The sequence below is a fragment of the Eublepharis macularius genome, chromosome 5 (genome assembly GCF_028583425.1).
Source record: "Eublepharis macularius isolate TG4126 chromosome 5, MPM_Emac_v1.0, whole genome shotgun sequence".
NCBI classification, from domain to species: Eukaryota; Metazoa; Chordata; class Lepidosauria; order Squamata; family Eublepharidae; genus Eublepharis; species Eublepharis macularius.
Window position 1 is genome coordinate 109,245,728 of NC_072794.1, and position 20,452 is coordinate 109,266,179.

Genomic DNA, 20,452 nt, shown 5'->3' on the forward strand with positions numbered 1-20,452 from the left:
CCTGACTCCAACACATTCTAGCAGTTTTCTGTAAGGCTTTTATTAAATGCTGGCCAGGTATTGTAATGGGGGCAGTGTGTGTGGAGGGAGGGGCCTATATATTGCATTTCCATGGGATGTCTGTTGATGAGACTGCAAGAGCCCTGCATGGTGGGTGGGAAGCATTGTCCCCAAGTTCAGTACTTTACTTTTCCACAGAAATGAATGGTAGTAGCTCACTTGTCTTTGAAAAAGTAAAGAACTTCTGGACAGAAACCACTTAGCTGGGTTTAAACTTGTTTCTTGCCTCTATAACCATAGCCATTAAGAATCAAACCATTTGAATCTGCTACCATCATTTTCACAGCTGCATCTTTCATTCTGCTTCTTTATCAGTGGGTTGAGTATGCTTGATGGGATATTGGGAACTGCCTTTTATCAAGAGAGAGAAACTAGTATAATACATGTTTATATGTTAGTGTTATATAAACAGTGTGATGTAAGCCTCAGAGTCCCTCATTCTCTTCTTTGCTTCTTGGGGACAGATGTGGATGAGTGTGCGGAGGGGAATGGTGGCTGCCAGCAGACCTGTGTCAACATGATGGGGAGCTATGAGTGCCACTGCCGTGATGGATTTTTCCTGAGTGATAACCAGCATACCTGCATCCAGCGCCCAGAAGGTTGGTCTTTAACACCTTAATTTCTTGTCCTGCATGTCATTCTCTGCTTCCACTAGACTATATAGTTGAAAAGAGAAGCAATTCACTATCTTTACGGGCAAGATGGGATTTCCAGTTCTAAAATAATTTTCATATGGATGGGTGTATTGAAGCAACAACTATTTGCCTGCTGGAAAACCTTTGGGCATTTTTGATGTGGCTCCAATACTCGTAGCACTCAAGGGGAAGGAAGTGATAGAATGCCTCAGGAGGTACATGCTATGTAGGCATGCTGCAAACTAAATGAACCCTATCTCCAGGATAACTTAATTTGCTTGACCTCCCTTGTTTGTATTTGAGGTGAGCTGCCGATTGGATGGCCTCCGTGTTCCCTGGTAAAGTTAGTCTCAAGCATATCAGTGCTACAGGGTAAAATTATTGCACTTCTTTTGCTCAGTTCAAGAACTCAATCACTTCAGTTATGGGAGAAGAGGCAGGTACCCCTTGAGTCATGGTCAGGTACAATCCCAAGCAGAGTTACAGCCATTGAAGTGGGTTTAGAAGAGTGTAAGCTGCCTTAGGATGGCATTGCTAATTGACCAACTTGTATGAAACAAAAATTAATTTTCTATTCATCCCTTCTTTGCATAGTTGGTACATTCTTTAAATAACCAACATTAGAGAGGTTATATTGCCTTCTCTTTTGCACCTGTGGAGTTAGTGGCATCCCTTCAAGAACTGATCACAAAAACTAATCAGAAGCCTGTCTTTCTTCCAAACAAATAGTATTCAGGATGGTAATAAAATAACTGAAGATCAAAATAATGTGCACAGCAGGATGGGATGGGGTGATTGCTGGGTCTGATTCTGCCAATCTGCCTTGACAAATGGAGATTAGCATGAGGATGGACCTGGCACCATTCCTATGTAGACTGAAGCTGTTTAATATATAGATTCAGAGTCCTAGTCACTCACAAAGCTATTGATCTACAAGTGCCCAGACTTAACATCTGGTTGTAGTCCTTGTTAAAGAGCTGAGCTCCTCTGCTCAAGCAGCTGAATTCTGGAGGCCATCTGTGCTTCATATTCCATGTGTTTTTTATTGTTTTTTGGCTACTGACTTGTTTATATGAACAAATAAATTATAGCCCATTTGTTAATAATATGTTAACTACTGCTAAACCACTACAAACAGGACCTTTTATGTAATGTGCCAATTACTTTGTATCGGTGCATCATGTATTAGAAATCTGTTTTTATGACATCATAGAGTTAAAAGAGGCTCTATTCAGTCACTGGTCACACTGTTTCAACCTGTAGCTGCTATATTTTCAGTAAAACATTTTCAGTTTTGCTGCTGTGCTTATGTAAATGTGAATGCCACACTCTGCATTGGGCATAGACCGGCACTTGGCACCTGACCTCAACTGTTCAGTGGTGTCAAGTTCAGCCTAATTTATGGTATACTCCTATAGATTGTTCCTCCAGTCTCACGTCTTGTCTCAGCTCCAGTCCTATGCAGAGTTGCTCAGACTGGATCAACTCAGCGTGGGGCTATAGTGGTCCTTGAAACCTAAGGCCCAATGCAAAACTGTCTGTGAATGTGGGTTGAATGGGTCTCTTCCTAGTTCAGCATATGATTGCGTCAGCACAAACCAAGCTCACAATTCAGCCCACATTTACTTTGTGGTAGCCATGTGGACACTAGGTGGTGGTGTGATGAATATGGGTTCATTTACAGTCTTCAGTGCAGTCCCACATTGTGTCTGTGCTTGCACTGGCTGGCCACTTGAAACAGGATTTTCTTAACTTTTAGACTACTGAGGGGGTGACCCCTCCCCCCCGGACAGCTTCAGAGCAGTTTTTCCTGCCAAAACTGTCACTTGGTATGGAGTGGTCGCCCCCTTTTCCTTCAGACATTTCTTTCTACTAGCTACTCTACTCTCTGCTGTTGTTGTTGTATAGTTGTTAAGAGTTTAGATAGCAGTTTGTAGTTATAGTTCAGCTTAGTGTTTAAAGTTTGTGCTTTTACCGTGGCTCATTTGTCCTGCTGTGAAATTGTTGAGTTGCTTTGCTTCGATTGTTCCTCATTGATAAGTCTTCAACCAGTATTATGATGGGCAAGTCATCGTTTTAAAAACGTGAGGGGTGCTGGACCAAGACAGCTAAAACCAAAAGCCATCTATGCCTTCCTTGCCTGGGCCATGTGAGTGATTGGTGTAAACATTGCCAGGTCTTTACACTGAATGCAAGAGGAGATTGGGCTTCCCATCTAAAAGCTATGCTTTGGGAGAAAGCCATGACTAGTGCCACAAGCCTAGCAGTAAGGAAATCTGCCCCGGCAGAGCACTCGAATCTGCCAACAACCGAACCCTCCCCAGAGTCAATGCCAGCCTCAGATCCAATGTCTGTTGTGATACCATCAGGTCCGATGGCTTCCCCTGGAAGCTGGCATGAACATTGCTCTCCCTCCGGAAAGACTTCAGTATCGACTCAGTTGGCTGCCAACATTGTATTACCAGAAGACACTCCTCCCCCGTCTGGGAATGGGGCTTCCTGCTCTCTGGTACAGATTGTCCCCAGGGAGAGTTCAACTGACCCTCTGTCATGCAAACACAAGGACAAATCAAAGCACGTGGACAAGCCTCAGCGCAAGTCTCACTGACAGGCTGGTCATCTGGATCCAACCCAACATTGGACCCAATAGTGGAGCTGCTGCTACCCTCTGCGGTGAGCAGGAGGTTGAGCTGTACCTTGAGGGCAGAGATACAGGTGGAAGACACCTACCCTTGGAAGTCACACTCATGCTGTTCCAGGCAGGCACAACGCCCATACCATCCACATCTGTGGTATCACCCCTACCTGCTGCCTAACTACGTTTGTAACTGGAGTGAATTCTACCCAACCTACCCATATTTGGCTCCGACTACAACTCAATAAGATCCAAAGAAGAGACACCAGTCCCTGGATCTGAGTTGGAACCCACCTCCTTGTCCCACTGCTTCTTGACACGGATCTGAGTCAGAATCGGATGTGGAGCTGGTTGGTTTCGAATGTAGTCTGAGCTTCACACCTGTGGGTGTGGAAGCTGTGGGTGACTCTGAATGGAATTCTCCAAACATTGATTACAAGTTATATGCTGAACAGGTGCTCTGTATGGCAATCACTCAATATAGATGTCTCTGCTTTGCAGCAGAACCCAAAGAACAGTATTCTACAATATATATATTCTGACACTCCTGATGTTGTAGCTTTCCCTATGATTGAAGGATCTGTAGAAATCATAGAAAATTTGTGTCAGAAGCCTGCATCTATTCCAGCAAACACCAAGAAGGTGGAAGCACTTTACAAAGTGAAGCAAGATCGTTCCCCTTACCTGTTTACCCATCCTCCTGGTTTGCCCCCATATTGCAGAGGAGTTACAGACCAGACATCGGCAAGGCAGTCTTTCAATCAATCAGTGTTTATTGTGGTCGTTGACCAGCATAACTTAGAATCAAACAATTCTGTTACCATCAATTGTTTAAAAACATCCACCAACAGGTTGGATTAGAGAAAATAAATTACCTATAAATGAATTAAAACATATAGATATATCAACATATTCAGTAATTTGTATCCCCCTCAGTGGGTGGCTTGAAGTAAGTTAGCCACTAGTCCTTTTTATATCTCGGGTGTTCTGTCGGACTTTGCAAATGGCTGCACAAAATTTTGCAGATGCTGTTGTTAGCTGTTTTTTCATGCTCATAAGCAGCATTTCCACCTGAGCTTTGCTTGAGCGGCCCAGCAAGCTTTCAAGTAAGGGGGCTCTATACTTTAGACAAATTTTTTGGTGGAGAGGGCAGTGGAGTAAAATGTGCTCTGTCGTTTCCACTGTTCCTCTTCCACAAGGGCATAGTCTCTCTTCTCACGGAATCTTCTTGTAATGACCTTCTACTTCCACAGAGGGAAGAGCTTGCCATCTGGCGAGAGTGAAAGCTCCCTGCTGTTTGGGGATCTCCAGATGCAATAGATATTCAGCTGGGGCGACAGGATATTTAGTTCATTAAAGTTGGTGATTGCCCTACATCTTCCTGTCACTCAGTGTCGAGTATCCTTTGTTTTACCTGCATCTTTGCTTGGTCATACCCCATGTTTAAAATCATTTGGGGGGACAAGCCCAGAATTGCCAGTTTGTTATTGACAGCCTTTTCCCATGAGGATTTGAAGCTATCCTTATCAAAGGGGTTAATCCTTTTGGCTCATAATTCAGTTTTAGCCAACTAATGATCGAACCAAGGGCCACCCTAGCTGAAACTTTTATCAAACCAGTCTCCAGTCTCAGGTTGGCACTGGAGACCCACTTAGGCATTTGGAGGGCCGATTTTATAAATTCAGATTGAATTCACTCTAACAGTGCAAAATAGGGAGCTGTCGGTCCAAGTACAGTTCCATATAAAAGTTGGATGATTGTTTTAGCTTGATAGAGTTTAAATGCAGCTGGATGATAGTGCTTGTCCTTTAACCGCAAGAATCTAATGATGGCTTGAGCTGTCCCACTTGTGGTCTGTGTTCACAGTGGGCCTTCCTTTTCCCACTTGCTTGTAATACTACACTGAGATATTTGAAGCTGCCAACTTGCTTGATCCTTTATCCTTCGATACTCCAAACCCTAGTTTTGGGTTTGTTCCCAAAAGCTATTGTTTTGGGCTTTTGAGGGTTTATTTGCAGGTGTTCATCTCTGCAGAACTGACGAAAAGCTGTTAAGGCCCTTCTTAATCCCACTGGGGTCCTGGAAAGGATGAGTATATTGTCTGCTAACAATAATATCGATATTTTATGATCCTGGCATTTGGGGGGATGGCAATTTATACTGTCTATATAACTTACTGTATTATTTATGTAGAAAATAAATAGTATGGGACTAAAAGGCAGCCCTTCTTCACTCCCTCGGATGTCATAATTGGGTTAGTTAGTTGTCCATTCCTATTGTATCGGATTCTAAGGGAGATGTTGGTATAGAGGGCTCGAATTAAATAAAGGAGCATATGATATATGGAGGTAGCTTCAAGTTTTTCCCGTAAGACAACTCTGGAGATGGAGGCAAACTCTGTTTTTAAATCTATAAAGGTGGCATATAGAGACGCTGTGTTCTTTCTAACATTTTTCGATTAAATATTGCAGGATTAGGCAATGGCCTGCTGTTGATCTTCCTGCTTTAAATCCTAAGGCAGTCTTTCCATTCCTACAGATAGGGAAGGAAAGAAGTTGGATGCCTTGGGGAGAAAAATGTATTCTGTTTCTGCCCTCAATATCAAGGTGGCTAATTTCTTGTTCATTATGAGTGGGTACCAGATTTTCCTTAGGCAAAAGATGTCTTCCTATATGGAGGCTGTACTGGAGGACAAGAAGTCTCTGGCTAAGCTGATCCAGGATGAAGCAGTAGTCCTCTCGAAACCATAGCCATCCTTCCTGCCCTGCTGTGAGCTCTCTGTAGTATGTTGTTGAAGGGTTTGTGGTGGCACAGGAGAACTGAGGGGAAAAGGGGCAACCTCTCCATACCACATGACTGTTTTGGTGGGAAAAACTCTGGAGCAGTCTGGTGGGGAGGGGTTGCCCCCTCAGTAGCCTAAAAGCTAAGAAAATCCTGTTCTGAGCAGCCAGCCTGCAATAAGCACAGTCCCAATGTGTGCCTGGATTCATTCTTGTCGAGTTCCATGTTCCTATTATATGTGTCACACACTTTTGGACTTTCCTTTTGCATCTATTCACATCTGCAACTGAACATTTAACCTGGCTTTAATCCAGTCCTGTTATTAAGAACAGCACTATTCATACTTGTCACCTGCTGTTCCACAGTAACCAATTGGGTGCATTCTGATCTGGGGGTCCTATCTTCCAGCACTGTATCTTCTCCCATTTTAGGTTGTCTCATCAAAGGGTTTTTGAGGTAAGACATTATCAGAAGTGGTTTACCATTGCCTTTTTCTGCACAGTACTAACCAGGGTTAGCTAAGGTGGTATTGCTGGTTTCTGTGGAAGATCCTCCACCATTGTCACCTTCCACTGTTACTGCTGTCCAGTAGCTAAACTTCAGGAATTCCTCTGCCCCCATCACTATTGGAACTGTCAGTTGTCTTTTGCTGATATGACTGTTGATTCCTGAAGGGAATGGACACATCTTAGTCTGGTGTCTCAGCACTGACCATTCTGCCTTGGGTGACTTTGCTAGGAGTTTAGACTCTTGACCGAATCTAAACTCCTGACGGTATTGGTCTCAAATTCACTGACACACTCAAACCTCCTCACCACATTAACATATGTATCCAAGAGGAGGCCAAGGTGGGTATTAACAATATTAAAAATAATTTGATAAAATAATGAACATTAAAACAACATATGAAGCAGCATTATATGGAATCAGACCCTTGGTCCATCAAGGTCAGTATTATCTACTCAGACAGGCAGCAGCTCTCAAGGGTCTTGGGCAGAGGTCTTTTCACATCACCTGGCAGATCCTTCAACTGCAGATGTCAGGGATGGAACCTGAAACCTTCATTCATAACAGATCCTCTACCACTGAACCATGGCCCCTCCACATCCCAAATATAAAAAAAAATTAAAAACACCATATGCTCCTACCAGCAGGCGATTCCCCCTTTGCCCAGCTTCAGGCTGCTTCAAAAGCTCTCCAGAATCAAGCAAGGGCATAGGAACCCTCTGACATCTTCTGGGAGGCTGTTCCAGAGGCATGGGGTAGCCACTGAAAAAGCTTGAGACCTTTCTGTAATCCTTCAACAACTCTTCAAGAAAGGTCTATATTATTACAGGTGTGGAGAGAAGCCTGGGGCTAAGAGAAAGTAGCTTGGCTAAGACCAGTAGAAACTTCCTTGTTCATTGCTGATTCTCATGGCCATTATGCTACCCAAGTGCCATGTGAGCAGCATAGGAAATTCTAACATTGGCTTTGTCAGGAACTGGAGCATTTGTATTTGATACTGGTTATCAGGCAAGGAAACTGCTTTGTTGGATTCTGTGATGTCATTTAAAGAAGCTGCAGCTGAACCAGACAAGTTGTTTTGATCCAGGCATCAAAGACTTTTGTGGGTCCCTTTCAAAAGCATCTCAAACATTAGTATCAAATAGAAGTGGTTAATATCTACCCTGAACAGTTTACTAAAATAGAAGATAGCAGGAAAATAGACTTAAAATAATCAACAAAACTAAACCTTTTCTTGTTTTTTCTTACATCTTTTTGGCTTTGTCATCATTAGAGTTACCAGTCACCCAGTGGGAGCAGGGGATCCCTTACTCCCACCTTTTGCCCCCTGCCACCACTCATCTGGCTGGCAGGAGGGGGGAAAGGATGTGGGAACAGGCCTCCCGGCTGCATTCCCGGGACAGCACAATAATGTCACTTCCTGGGAGTGATGTCATCGCGCCACCCCAAGAGCACTCCCATGCTTCACAGCGGTTTGATTTGGGCCTCAAACAGGCCAAATAGGCCCTGTTTGGGGCCCAAATTGGCTGGCTGCAAAGTGCACGTGCACTCGTGTGCCTTTGCGATGACATCACCCAGAAGTACCGTCACCGGAAGTGACGCCATTATGTGGGTGGCCCCAGAGAAGGAGGGTAAGGGGACCTAGCAACCCTAGTCGTCATTAATGCTTATTTTCTGTTGTTTGGACTAACTTCTAAGAAAAACTGAAATGGCAAAAAACTTTTTTTTTACAAGTATTATATGCTGTCCAGCACAGGATTCTGTTTTGATTTTTTTCTTTCCTCTTTTTCTCTGGCTAGGTAATATGGGATAACTTAGTTTGTTTGAGTTCCCATTAGAGACCATTCATGCATCTGGCTTGTAGTACAATTCAAAGCACCTGAGTTGATTGATCCACATCCTCCATTCCTACCTCAGGCCCATCTCACACTGCCAGATGCAATGTCTCCCCCACACACACACACACACACTATTTTGACTTTCTTGTTAATTGTCAAAAGTTCCTTTCCTTGTTTATCAGCAAAGAATAGTGATAAGGTCAAAATATACAGGATGAAAGAACTGTAAACCTTCCAGCCTCCAAGTTTGTAAACCTGGAAACATCTGATTTCTTTGTTCCCTGCAGGAACTCAATTATGCCCTAACTTGAGCAATTGCCCCAGAATCTAGAAGATTCATAGTGCAATCCTAAACAGAATTGTACCCTTCTTCACGGAAGTCAATGGGATTAGAAGGTATAACTCTAATTAGGATTGTACTGTGAGTGTGCAACCCTAAATACACTAATGGGGGAGTAAATCCAGTTGAAATCATTGGAGTTTACTTCCAAGTATACATGCTTTAGGGTTGCACTGTCAGTCTAGCAGTAAACCATTGGCTTATCCATTTGTCTTGTGTTCCAGTCCTTCCTAAGTGTACCTCAGCTTTGCTGTACTGGAGCTGTAGTGTAGCTTGTACTTATTGCCCATGCATGGATATGAAATAGTTCTCCAGAACTAAATACCAGGGTTTTTTTGTCTACATGACGATTTGTGAATAAGCTCTTTCCACTGAAATCTCACCAGGGTCACTATGTATGCCTGCCTGGTTTAGTTTTCTGCTCATCAGCTGAGGCTGCCAGAAAAGTTAGCTGGTCATAAATTGCTGCTTCTGAGAGAATGAAACAAGCTCTTCCAAAACCCATTTCATGCATACAGCTGGACTGCCATTGGATAGAAACAGGCATTATTTTTAATGGGTTGGATTTAAACCAGTAACTTAGAATTGCAGAAACATTATTTCTTCCCTACTCCCTTTCCAAACAAGAGGGCCATGGAACACAGTATTAGTTAAAGATGTTTTCATCCCTGTTGAACATATGAAACTGTGTCTTGCTCAGTAATATCTATTCTGACTGGTGGGAGCTCTCTGGAAAGAGACTTTTCTAACTCCCACTTCCTGAGACTTTGAATAGAAATGTCAGGGATTGAACCTGGGACCTGCATGCAAAGCATGTACTCTACCATTGGACCATGGCTTTTTTCAACTGTCCTGGGTGACTGCTCTGTGCTTGGGGAGGGGTGTGAAGGTGGGGAGGAGGAGGAGGAGGTTACACATAAAAAAACACATCTGTCCCTTGAACTCCACAATGCACTCCACAGTCCTTCTTGTATTATGTTCCTCTCTGCCCCAGTAATTTGCAGTGCGGATGGGGATAAAAGAAAATTGGTGTTGCTTTTACAGTGTGCTTGAATGGATGCACTGTCTTGAAAACATTCCTGCTTTTTCGAATAATGTATCCTTCAAGTTCAGTTTCCACAGTTCCAGGGAATAGTTAAAATGCATCATTAAATGTGGGAACTCCCTTTTGGCACCAGACAACATGCCATCATACAGTGACCTTTTCTTCTGGAAGTAAAATTCTGAGCCAGCTTAGGAGAGGGTAAAATCTCACTCCCTATAAGTAAATCCACTGGAGGTATGGGAAATTAAACAAGTCTTTTTCAAATAAAGAACATGGTTTCACACTACCCTTTTCTCACAGTGTATCAAAGAAATTTGTAGTCTTCGGGGGATAGAAAGAGGCTGGGTGGTTGAATGAAGTACCTATGATCCCTGAATGACTGTCATATAGAAAAGCCCTCAGATTGTGTGAACATCCCCCACTAAACCCTTCTCAGTAAAGGTGGCTTTTCCCTCACTGCAATTCCAGCAGGACCCTTCGGTGTTGTAGCTTTTCTGTTCACCACCAAGAACTCTTCTGAGGTCATGGAGCCTTGCAGATCAGTTTTGACAAGGCACCAACAGCACCTCTAAACAAGCTTGAGATTATACCCTGGACTGCCTGTAAAATAGTCAGATGACTGTTGCGGTTGCTTCGGTTCCCCTCTCCATACTATAAAACAGCATAGGAAACCCTGGGCTTCCTATGTGGTGCTTCCTGGAGGGAGCAAAACAGCAGCTGCTTGCCGGATACTTGTACTTAAATAAGATGCCTCTGTGAGGGCCAGAGAATTCAGCGTGCAATCTCTTACTGGAACTAAGCTGCAAGCGACCACACGAAGTTCTTCATTTCCCCTGCCTGCCTGGGGATTTTAAAAAATATTATATGTCTCCTCAATGCTCTGCTCAGTACCTACAGATCCCAGCATTTACTGCTTAGGTTGTAGGTGACCTTTCATTCCTTCCCTGTAGAGTGAAGCAGCCAGGCTGTGGGTGTCAGCAGATCCTTATTTTGCCAGTTCAGTTGGAACCAGGGAGATAAGATCAGGAGGAGAGAGACGCAAAAGTCAGAATTCTGTTGATTGTCCCAAGCTTCCAGCATAAAACCAGGGAGTAGCAATATATGTGTGGGTGGGATGGACTGGAAAGAGATGAGGTATTTTGGGAACAGACCATATAGGGAAAAGAAAATAGCTGAGAAAATGAAAACTGTTTTCCCAGAAGTTCTTCATAGTTATGTCTCTCAGCTTATTTTTCTGATGCTGATTGTGAATCGTAGGTATTACACAGGATATATTTTTGGCAGATATGGTAGAACTGAGGCCCATAAAATATACCATTGGTTTTCCGAGCCCTGGTTAGTATCATCACATGGTGCTTGTGCTGATAATAGATCTCTGCTGATGCTTCTCAACCACCAGCCTTCTCCCTTCCGTGACATCATTGGCCTTGTTTGTAATAGAAAACAGTATTCTGATTGTGTGGGGTGGGGTGGGGGCTAGGCCTATAATTATAGCTGTACCATCCCTCTTCAACTTTTGTCACTCTCATTGGTCTTGGGCAGTGGTGGTATCATAACACCACTCCAGTATATTCTCTGAAACTACAAGCCTTGCGTGTTACTAGTGAAAGTCACATTAGCAAGTTGTAGCTCCACAGAATATTGGTTACACTAGGCATATTGCTGATGCCATCATTCCATGAACAGCCTAAATGCAGATTCCAATCAATAAGAATTGTTTTGGAGGTCCCCCCCTCTCATATGCTCTTGAAATCCATGTGTAAGGAGGTGCAAGTCAGCTGTATATTGCATGATCTTTGGCAGTTTTCATTCTATTTCCTGGTTTGTTTGAGCATAAACCTTTGCATCATATAGGAAGAACAATGATAAGATGTCTAGTTTTCTCTATTGCTGAGGCTTAATACTTGGTTTTGCTTTCTAAAAAAAATCAGAAATGATTTCTTCAGGGCTTTTTTTCAGCTGGAACACGGTGGAATGGAGTTCCGGCTCCTCTTGAAAATGGTCACATGGCCAGTGGCCCCGCCCCCTGATCTCCAGACAGAGGGGAGTTTATTTTTTTTTAATTTTTTTTATTGGATTAGAAAACTCTATAATATCTATTACAATCAATTTCCTTTAAATATTCCAGTTCTAACCCCCTCCCTTCCCCCCTTTTGTTGACTTCCAACAGTTTTCCAACCCCTTATCCATTTTTTCCCCCTACTCATTTCAAACTTATTTTATTCTATTAAACATATACTTTCACTCTCTTCTAAGCTTCTATTATAACACAGTGCTATCTCTATTCCCTTTCCCACTTAACTTATCAACTAAATGTTACATTCCTGGCATATATTCTTTAATAATAACAGTCATTTGTCTAATTTTATACTCCATATTCTATCTTATTTCATTCTTGTCTCGTCAATATGGGGCAAACAATTTGTCCCTTATTCTGCATAACTTTAAGTACTTATATAAGCATTGTATACATTCACTGTAAGTCAATCAATTTAACTTGTACTCTATATGTTACTCTTTACTTCCTTGTATCTTATATTCATTCTATTTTAGTTATATAATTTCTCCATTATACGATTATCTGCCAGAAATATAATTAGTTAATTTCTATCCTTATAATTCTTATAATAACACCTCTATTACTTAGTACTATATATAGTAGTCAAATAAAATATTTGCTTAGAATTTCTCATTTAACTCTCCTCCCCTCGGTAAAGTCACTTCCCTCTTCTTTTGTTGTATTTCAGTAATTTTCAAACTGCCACAGTTCTCCTCCCACCTCCCATTTTTTCACCAAATATTGCTTCAACTTTTCCCAATCCATATTAAACTGTCCTGAATCAAGGTCTCTCAGTTTCCTTGTCATTTTGTCCATTTCCGCCATGTACAGCAATTTGTAAATCCAGTCCTCGATAGTTGGCACTTCTTGTACTTTCCACTTTTGCGCATACAAAAGTCTAGCCGCTGCTGTCATGTAAAATAACAATGTCCTGTATTGTGCCGGAATATCCTCCATTCCCAAGTTCAGTAGCAGGAGTTCTGGGTTCTTATTAACTTGAAATTGTAAAATCTCACTTATCACTCTTATTATTTCCCCCCAGTACTGCCTAGCTACCTCACAAGTCCACCACATGTGATACAACAATCCTTCATGCTTTTTACATTTCCAGCATTTGTTAGACATGTTCAAATTCCCTAACGCAATTTTCTTTGGTGTCAAATACCAACGATAAATCATTTTGTAAACGTTCTCTTTAATGTTAGTGCATGTCGTGATCTTCAATGTATTCTTCCACAAGTATTCCCACGCCTCCATTGTTATTTCTTTGTTAAAGTTTATAGCCCACTTCACCATTTGCACTTTAACTGTCTCATCTTCTGTGTACCATTTTAACAACACTTTATAAGTCTTAGAGATTTCCTTTTTATCCTCTTGTAAAATTACCTCCTCTAATTCCGAATTCTCCATTCTTACCCCTCCTTTCACACAGTCCGAGTTATAAAGATCTCTAATCTGTCTATATTGAAACCAATCATAACTTGGAGACAACTCGTCTTGCGTCTTTATTCTTAGTTTGGAAAATTCTATTCGTGTTATCTCCTTATATGTTAAACACTGTTGTTCATTATCGACAGTTCTCGGATCTATTACTTCATAAGGAACCACCCAGGAGGGAATTCCTTCCTGTAGGTAATCTCTATACTTCTTCCAAATTGTGAAGAGGCTTCTCCGAATGTAATGGTGTAAAAACATAGAGTCTGCTTTTACTTTGTCGTACCACAGATATGCATGCCATCCAAATATTTTTTTATATCCTTCTAAGGCCAGTAGTTTGCGGTTTTTGAGCGTCATCCAGTCTTTCAGCCACACCAAACAGATTGCGTCGTAGTAAAGTCTTAGATTGGGCAGTTGCATTCCCCCTCTCTCTTTTGCGTCTTGTAATACTTTCATTTTCACTCGAGGCTTCCTGCCTGCCCAAACAAAGTCCAATATTTTCCTCTGCCATTTTTCAAACTGCTTAGAGTCCCGAATAATTGGTATTGTTTGTAACAAAAACATCACTCTTGGCAACACATTCATCTTAACTACTGCAATTCTTCCCAACCATGACAAATTCAATCTATTCCATTTAATCAAATCTTGCTCTATCTGAGTCCACAGTTTCTCATAATTATTCTTGAATAGATCTATATTCTTTGCAGTCAGTTCAATTCCCAAATATTTCACCTTACTTGTTACTTCACAATCTGTTATTTCCGTTAATAACTGTTGTTTTTGTTTGGTCATATTCTTGCATAATATCTTGGACTTCTTTTTATTTACATAGAATCCTGCCAAATCTCCAAATTCCTTGATTTTCTCTATTACCTTTGGCATATTCTCAACTGGATCTTCCACAATTAACATTATGTCATCCGCAAATGCTCTGACCTTGTAGGAAAAGTCTTTTATTTTTATTCCACGGATTGCATTATCTTCTCGAATCTGTATCATCAATATTTCCAAAACCAAAATAAACAACAGTGGAGACAACGGGCAACCTTGTCTTGTACCTTTACCTATAGTCAGTTTCTTAGTCACCTCGTCATTCACCACAATTGCTGCACTCTGGTCTCTGTAGATTTCTTTCACTGCTCTTATAAAACTTTCCCCCATTTGTAGCTGTTCCATAGTGGCAAACATAAAATCCCAGTTCAAATTGTCAAATGCTTTTTCAGCGTCCACAAAGAAGAAACCAACCTCCTTATCACAACGCTTGTCATAGTATTCAATAGCATTGATAACTGTCCTTAAATTGTCTTTAATTTGTCTGTTTGGTAAAAAACCAGCTTGTTCCTCCTCAATAACTTCGGAAAGCCATCCCTTTACTCTTTCCGCCAATATCTTCGCAAAGATTTTATAATCATTATTAAGTAGTGAAATAGGTCTGTAATTTTTGACATTAGTCAAATCTTGTCCTTCTTTGGGGATCAATGATATGTTAGCTTCACTCCAAGTATCAGGAATCCTTTGATCCCTCAAAACACCATTGATGACTTCTTTTAGGAATGGCACCAGTTCATTGACCATTACCTTGTAAAATTTGGCTGTAAGTCCATCAGGTCCTGGCGCCTTTCCCAGATTTGTTGACTGTATTGCCTTCCTTATCTCTTCCTCCGTTACTTCGCTGTTCAATTTGTCTCTCCATCTTTCCGAAATTACTGGGAGCTTCATTTTCCCCAAGTACGTCGCTATTGAGTCTTTATTCACTTCTTTTTTGTTGTACAGTTTAGCATAAAATTTGTAAAAGGCTCTGCTAATAGCCGTCTGTTCCAGATATACTTTATTGTCCTCACATATTTTATTTATTGTCTTCTTCTCCTTTCTCTTCTTCAGTTGCCACGCCAAATATTTCCCAGGTTTATTTGCACCTTCAAATGACTTTTGATTCATTCTCTTAAGATTCCATTCCAGTTCTTTATTATTCATTGCCGTCAACTGCTCTTGAAGGATTTTAATATCCTGGTATATTTTCTTTTTCCCTGGTCTTTTCTTTAATTGTATTTCTTTGGCTTTTATTTTCTCCATAATCTCCTGTCTCTTCTCCTCTCTTTTTTTCCTAGCTCTTCCATTTAAGTCCATTAGTATACCTCTAATTACTGCCTTATAGGTATCCCATACCTTATTAGTTGGTACTTCTCTATTAATGTTGTGTTGTATGAAGAACTTAGTTTCCCTTCTCAACATCTCCATATTTTCTCCCTCTTGTAACAAGTCCTCATTTATTCTCCATCCTTTCCTTTTGGTTCTTTTTCCAAACTTCCACATAATTGGATTATGATCTGAGCCTACCATGGGCAATATTTCTACGTCCTTAGTCCAAAGCGCTAAGTCTTTTGAGGCCCAGATCATATCAGTTCGTGATAACGTAGAGTGTCTCGCAGAGTAAAACGTATATTGTCTGCCTTTAGGATTCTGTCTTCTCCATACATCTTCCAAAGTTTCCTGTTGCATTAATACAAAAAAAGTCTTTGGTAGTAGTCCTCTTTTCTTTTGTACAGTTGGTGATTTTTTGTCCTGTTCCAAGTTTGTGACTCCATTGAAGTCTCCTGCAAGAATTATTTGGTCATAAGAAAGTTCATCTAATTGCTTCCTCAAATCCTCAAAGAAGCTTTCTTTTGCTCCATTAGGTGCATAAATTCCAATCACCAACACTCTCTTTAAATTCCATGTACATTCCACTGCTAAAAATCTGGCTTCCACATCTCTCATCACTAATTTTGGCTGTAGCTCCTCTTTTATATACAATGCCACTCCCCTTTTTTTCTTTTTTGAGGCCGCTACGAAGTCATTGCCCAATTTGTTCAGTTTAAGATATTTTACATCCTGCTTTCTAATATGAGTCTCTTGCAAACACACAATATCACATTTTTGTTTTAATAGCCAGTGGAAAATACTTTTTCTCTTATTCGGTGAGTTAAGTCCATTTACATTCCAAGATAACACTTTACACTCCATATTCATAACCTTGTTGCTGGTAAGTCCTTTTCATTGTCCCTCATAAACTTTTCCATTTCTAGTTCAGATCTGATGCGCTTTTTCACTCCTCCAAATTCAAAGGACATTCCTTCTGGTAATTCCCATCTGTACCTTATTTTCATGTCCTTCAAAGTCTGGACTAAGGCTTTGTATTTTTTCCGATCTAGCAACACCGATCTGGGTAACTCCTTCATAATAATAACTGTCTTGCCATCAACCTCCAATGGTTCTTGAAATTGTTTGCTCACAATCATTTCTCTTATATTTCTAGTCGTAAATTGCACAATCACGTCTCTTGGTAATTTCCTTTGGGTCGCAAATCTTGAATTTATTCGATACACCACATCTAGAATAGCCACAGTTTCCTCCTCCTCCTTTCCCAGGTATTCAGCTAACACCTCGGTAATCTGTTCTTGGGCCGTCTTTCCTTCTACCTCCGGCAAGCCGCGAAACCTCAGCTGCTTCTCCATATGCTTGCTGTCCGCAACTGCCATTCTTCCCCTCATCACCCTCATCTCTGTTCGTTGCGTGTCTGCAAGGTTCTCCACCGCATTTTCCACTACATTGACTGTTTGCTGTGTCGCCTGCAGGTCATTTTGTATTGTTTCCATTCCCTTCTTCACTTCTGCCAGTTCATTCTTTACTGTCTCTTTAACCTCTTTCACCAGCTCAGGTTTCATATCCTTGAGTTCTTTAATCGCTTCTGAAAGTTTTTTATCCAAGTTCTCTATAGCCGTTTGCCACTCTTTTTTCGACATCGTGGGGCTTGCTTTACCTCGCTCCCACGAATCCGCTCTCTTCCTTAACTCCGTGGCACTTGGCTTAGTGTCCTTTTTTTTGAATGTCCCGGTCTTTTTGCAAAAAAGTCGTTTAAAGAGTCCAAAATGTCGGGCGTCTTTTCTCTATGGTTCCTCTATGGTTTTTGTAATCCAATATGGCTTACTTCCTCTTCCGCTGAAGCCGCAGCTCTTCCCCTTTCAAAAATGGCGATTCCCTTCTTCCTGTCATCCGGCAAGGGCCGCTCCTCTCCAGCAACTCTATCACTATTACGTACTTCCTGTTTCCTGACTTCCCACAGCAGTTCTCGTGATGGTAAAGCTTTCTCACAGCCTGATATCTCCTTGTGACCACAGGTATGTAAAACAATAGTCCAAATTCTTTAATAACTCCGTTTAACTTAGTCCTTTTTCTAATATAGTTCTTGCCGGATCCTCCCCTCCTTCTAATCAATCTGTTGCAGTTTAAAAGTCTGCTTTAATGTTTCATTGCTTTAATTAATCTGTCCCGTTTCAAGAGATAGTGATCTTTACCTTCTCCAACGCTTTTCGCGGGTTGTAATCGCTGTTTCCATCTCAGATTCCCATCAATTCTTCTTGTCCCTGTTGAAGCTTGGGCATGTAGGTCCTATGCCAACCGCATTGGCTCCAGAACTGCCGCAGAGATTTTAGCCGCCCTGTCTTCGGGTGGGACCTCAAGGGTCGAGAGAGAGTCCGTTGCGTAGGACCCCCCCTCGCCCGAGATCAATGCGCCCTGAGGTACTTGAGCGTTCTATGCCTGTTCTCCGCCTGAGAACAGTTGGCCGCGGGGATCTTTTTGCCCCGCCGGCTGTTGAAAAGGCAGTCCGGTCAGCTCAGCACTTAGAGCTGCGTTAGACCTCCATGGATCCCAAACCGGAAGTCCAGACAGAGGGGAGTTTAGAGTGTCCTCTGTGCCATGCAGCGTGGAGGGCAATCTGAACTCACCTCTGTTTGGATATCAGGGGGTGGGGTCACCGGGCATTTGACCATTTTCACCAAGGGCAATTTAAACTTAAAAAAACTCCCCTCTTGTTCCAGCTAACCCAAAGTGACGTCATTGTGCGGTCCTGAGATCCACCACCTCTTTTCCCAGAAAAAAAGCCCTGGATTTCTTCTAAAGGCAAATATATTAAGAGGCAACACTAAATGGTCAATTATAATTTACAATCTGTTCACATCATGATTCCAAATCCCATTAAACCAGTTTCCAAAGAAATATTAGGGTGGAACCTTGCTTTAAAAGAAAAATGAGGCTTTTATGAAAATGGCAATTCTGTACCAAACATCTCCACTGCAATATATAGCAGAACTTACTCCATGTCTTCATGTCACCTCAGTGCATTCTTTGCATCATTAAACAAGCTTTTGTGAGTTTGGTTTGTACAGAAGTCTTATTTTGTCTGTTTTTCTGGCGTTGATCTCCTCCTTCGTTAGTGGTTATGGTAATTATCACACTAGTAAAAAGCCCATGAAAATTTCGCTACCTGGTGAAACTCTAAGCCTCTAAGATGCCTTATGGCAAATGCCTGTAGGTTAGGAATCTAAGATGTGTATATGCTGCTCACCAGAGCAGTGGTTAAGGAATTATGGCTCTTGTTAAAGGGGTAGTTTAGTGTGCTTCTGTCAGCAGTTCTTTTGGCAGGCCAGGAGCTGGGACCTCTCTCCCTAAGAGATGAACTGATCTGCCAAGAATAATAGTGATGCTGAGGAATGAAAGGGATCAAGATTGCTGCTGACATCCTCAGAGATCTGCCTGGGTTGATGTTGCATTCGGGGCTTGAAACATGAGTGTCTGTTAGGCCCTCCTAATGACTGTGCCTTGTTGTCAAGTTGAATGAAAAAGTGCTAACATTTGTTCAGCTGTTGCAACTACTGATGCAGGTTTTGAATGTTCATAGAATAATTAAGTTGGTCTTTCCTTCTGCATTAAGTAATTCAGTATAGACCCCTGTGCAGTGAAATGGGGACATTGTGGGAAGGGGGGAATCTCAGAAAAAAGCTGGAAAGAAGAAAGAAGAGTCAGCATAATGTATTGCGGAATTGATCTGAAGGTATGCTGTGTGACTTTGAAAACCTTCCCTCTCTTTCTTTCCTGTTTTTTTAAAATTCCTTTCAGCCTGATGCTTTCCAGTAGTAGATCAGTGAAAATTTCTCTTGTGTTGCAAAAGGCCAATAACCTTAAAAGGGTGGTAGAATAATGAGCTGTATTATAAGAAATGAGAGGACAGCTCATCCAAAAGCAGCAATTGGTATATTAGGAATTTACAAAAAGTCATACTCCTGTAAGCCCTTCAGTGGATTAGAGTGATTGCTTTAAAAAGCTTTCTGCTTTTTTGTGACTCAGAAACAAGTTTAAAAAAATGGGACTTCTAATTTTTTAGGAGGAATTGGTGTTGCGCACGCCTACTGCCTTATTTACCATCAGTAAGAGTTGGCCTTGAGATTCATCGTTCGGAATCAGAGTGTGGAGATCATGAAAGTAGAGATAAATGTACAATAGAATCCCTAAGTTCCCAGTGATTTGGGAAGTTTATTGATCTCTGTCCAATCTGTCTACTGGACAGGGCCAGACCTTTCTCTCATGAGCAATTCCTCCCTGCCCCCCCATAAAAGATGACACAGTATGATTTGTGCTGCATACTGTAAACCTGGTAATATAAGGGCACTGATGTGTACTATGGATTAACTCCTTTTAGGTGTTTATCAAAGGCATTTTATGCAGCTCCTTAGTTTTTAAGTTTTGGCATTTAACAGACAAGACTAAAGAAACATGGCAAGCCAATGGAACGGATCTAGTCTATTGAGGTAGGGATTTGTAGCTGGTCACAGCAGGTACAGTAAATAATATAGCTTTAAACATACAACTTCTTGATATTAAGTATTTTCATTTGTTAATGTCAACATATTTTGATCTATGGAGTTTTTATGGATGCTATTTCTGTGTGCTTTAATAACATCTCGTTATATGGGTCTTCATTTTACATGATTTATCACTTCCTCAATCTTTTAAAAGTAATAACATTCTACTTATATACCACCCTTCAGGACAACTTAATGCTCACTCAGAGCGGTTTACCAAGTGTGTTGTTATCCTCATGACAGTCACCCTGTGAGGTGGGTGGGACTGAGAGAGCTCTGAGAGAATTGTGACTGATTCAGGGTCACCCAGCTGGCTTCAAGCAGAGGAGTGGGGAATCAAACCCAGTTCTCCAGATTTGAGTCCTGCCGTTCTTAACCACTACACCAAACTGGCTGTCTTTTGCCAGTCTCTGATACAAGGTTAGCAGATTCTAA

The 20,452-nt window shown here is 41.5% G+C and overlaps 1 protein-coding gene across 1 annotated transcript in view; it reads left to right on the plus strand.

Moving 5' to 3' along the window:
* SCUBE3 (signal peptide, CUB domain and EGF like domain containing 3) overlaps positions 1-20,452 on the plus strand; it is a 157,856-nt gene that overhangs the window by 53,086 nt on the left and 84,318 nt on the right. The window contains exon 4 of the mRNA XM_054980419.1: positions 525-659. Coding sequence (XP_054836394.1) covers positions 525-659 — 135 coding nt within the window. The remainder of the gene's footprint in view (positions 1-524; positions 660-20,452) is intronic.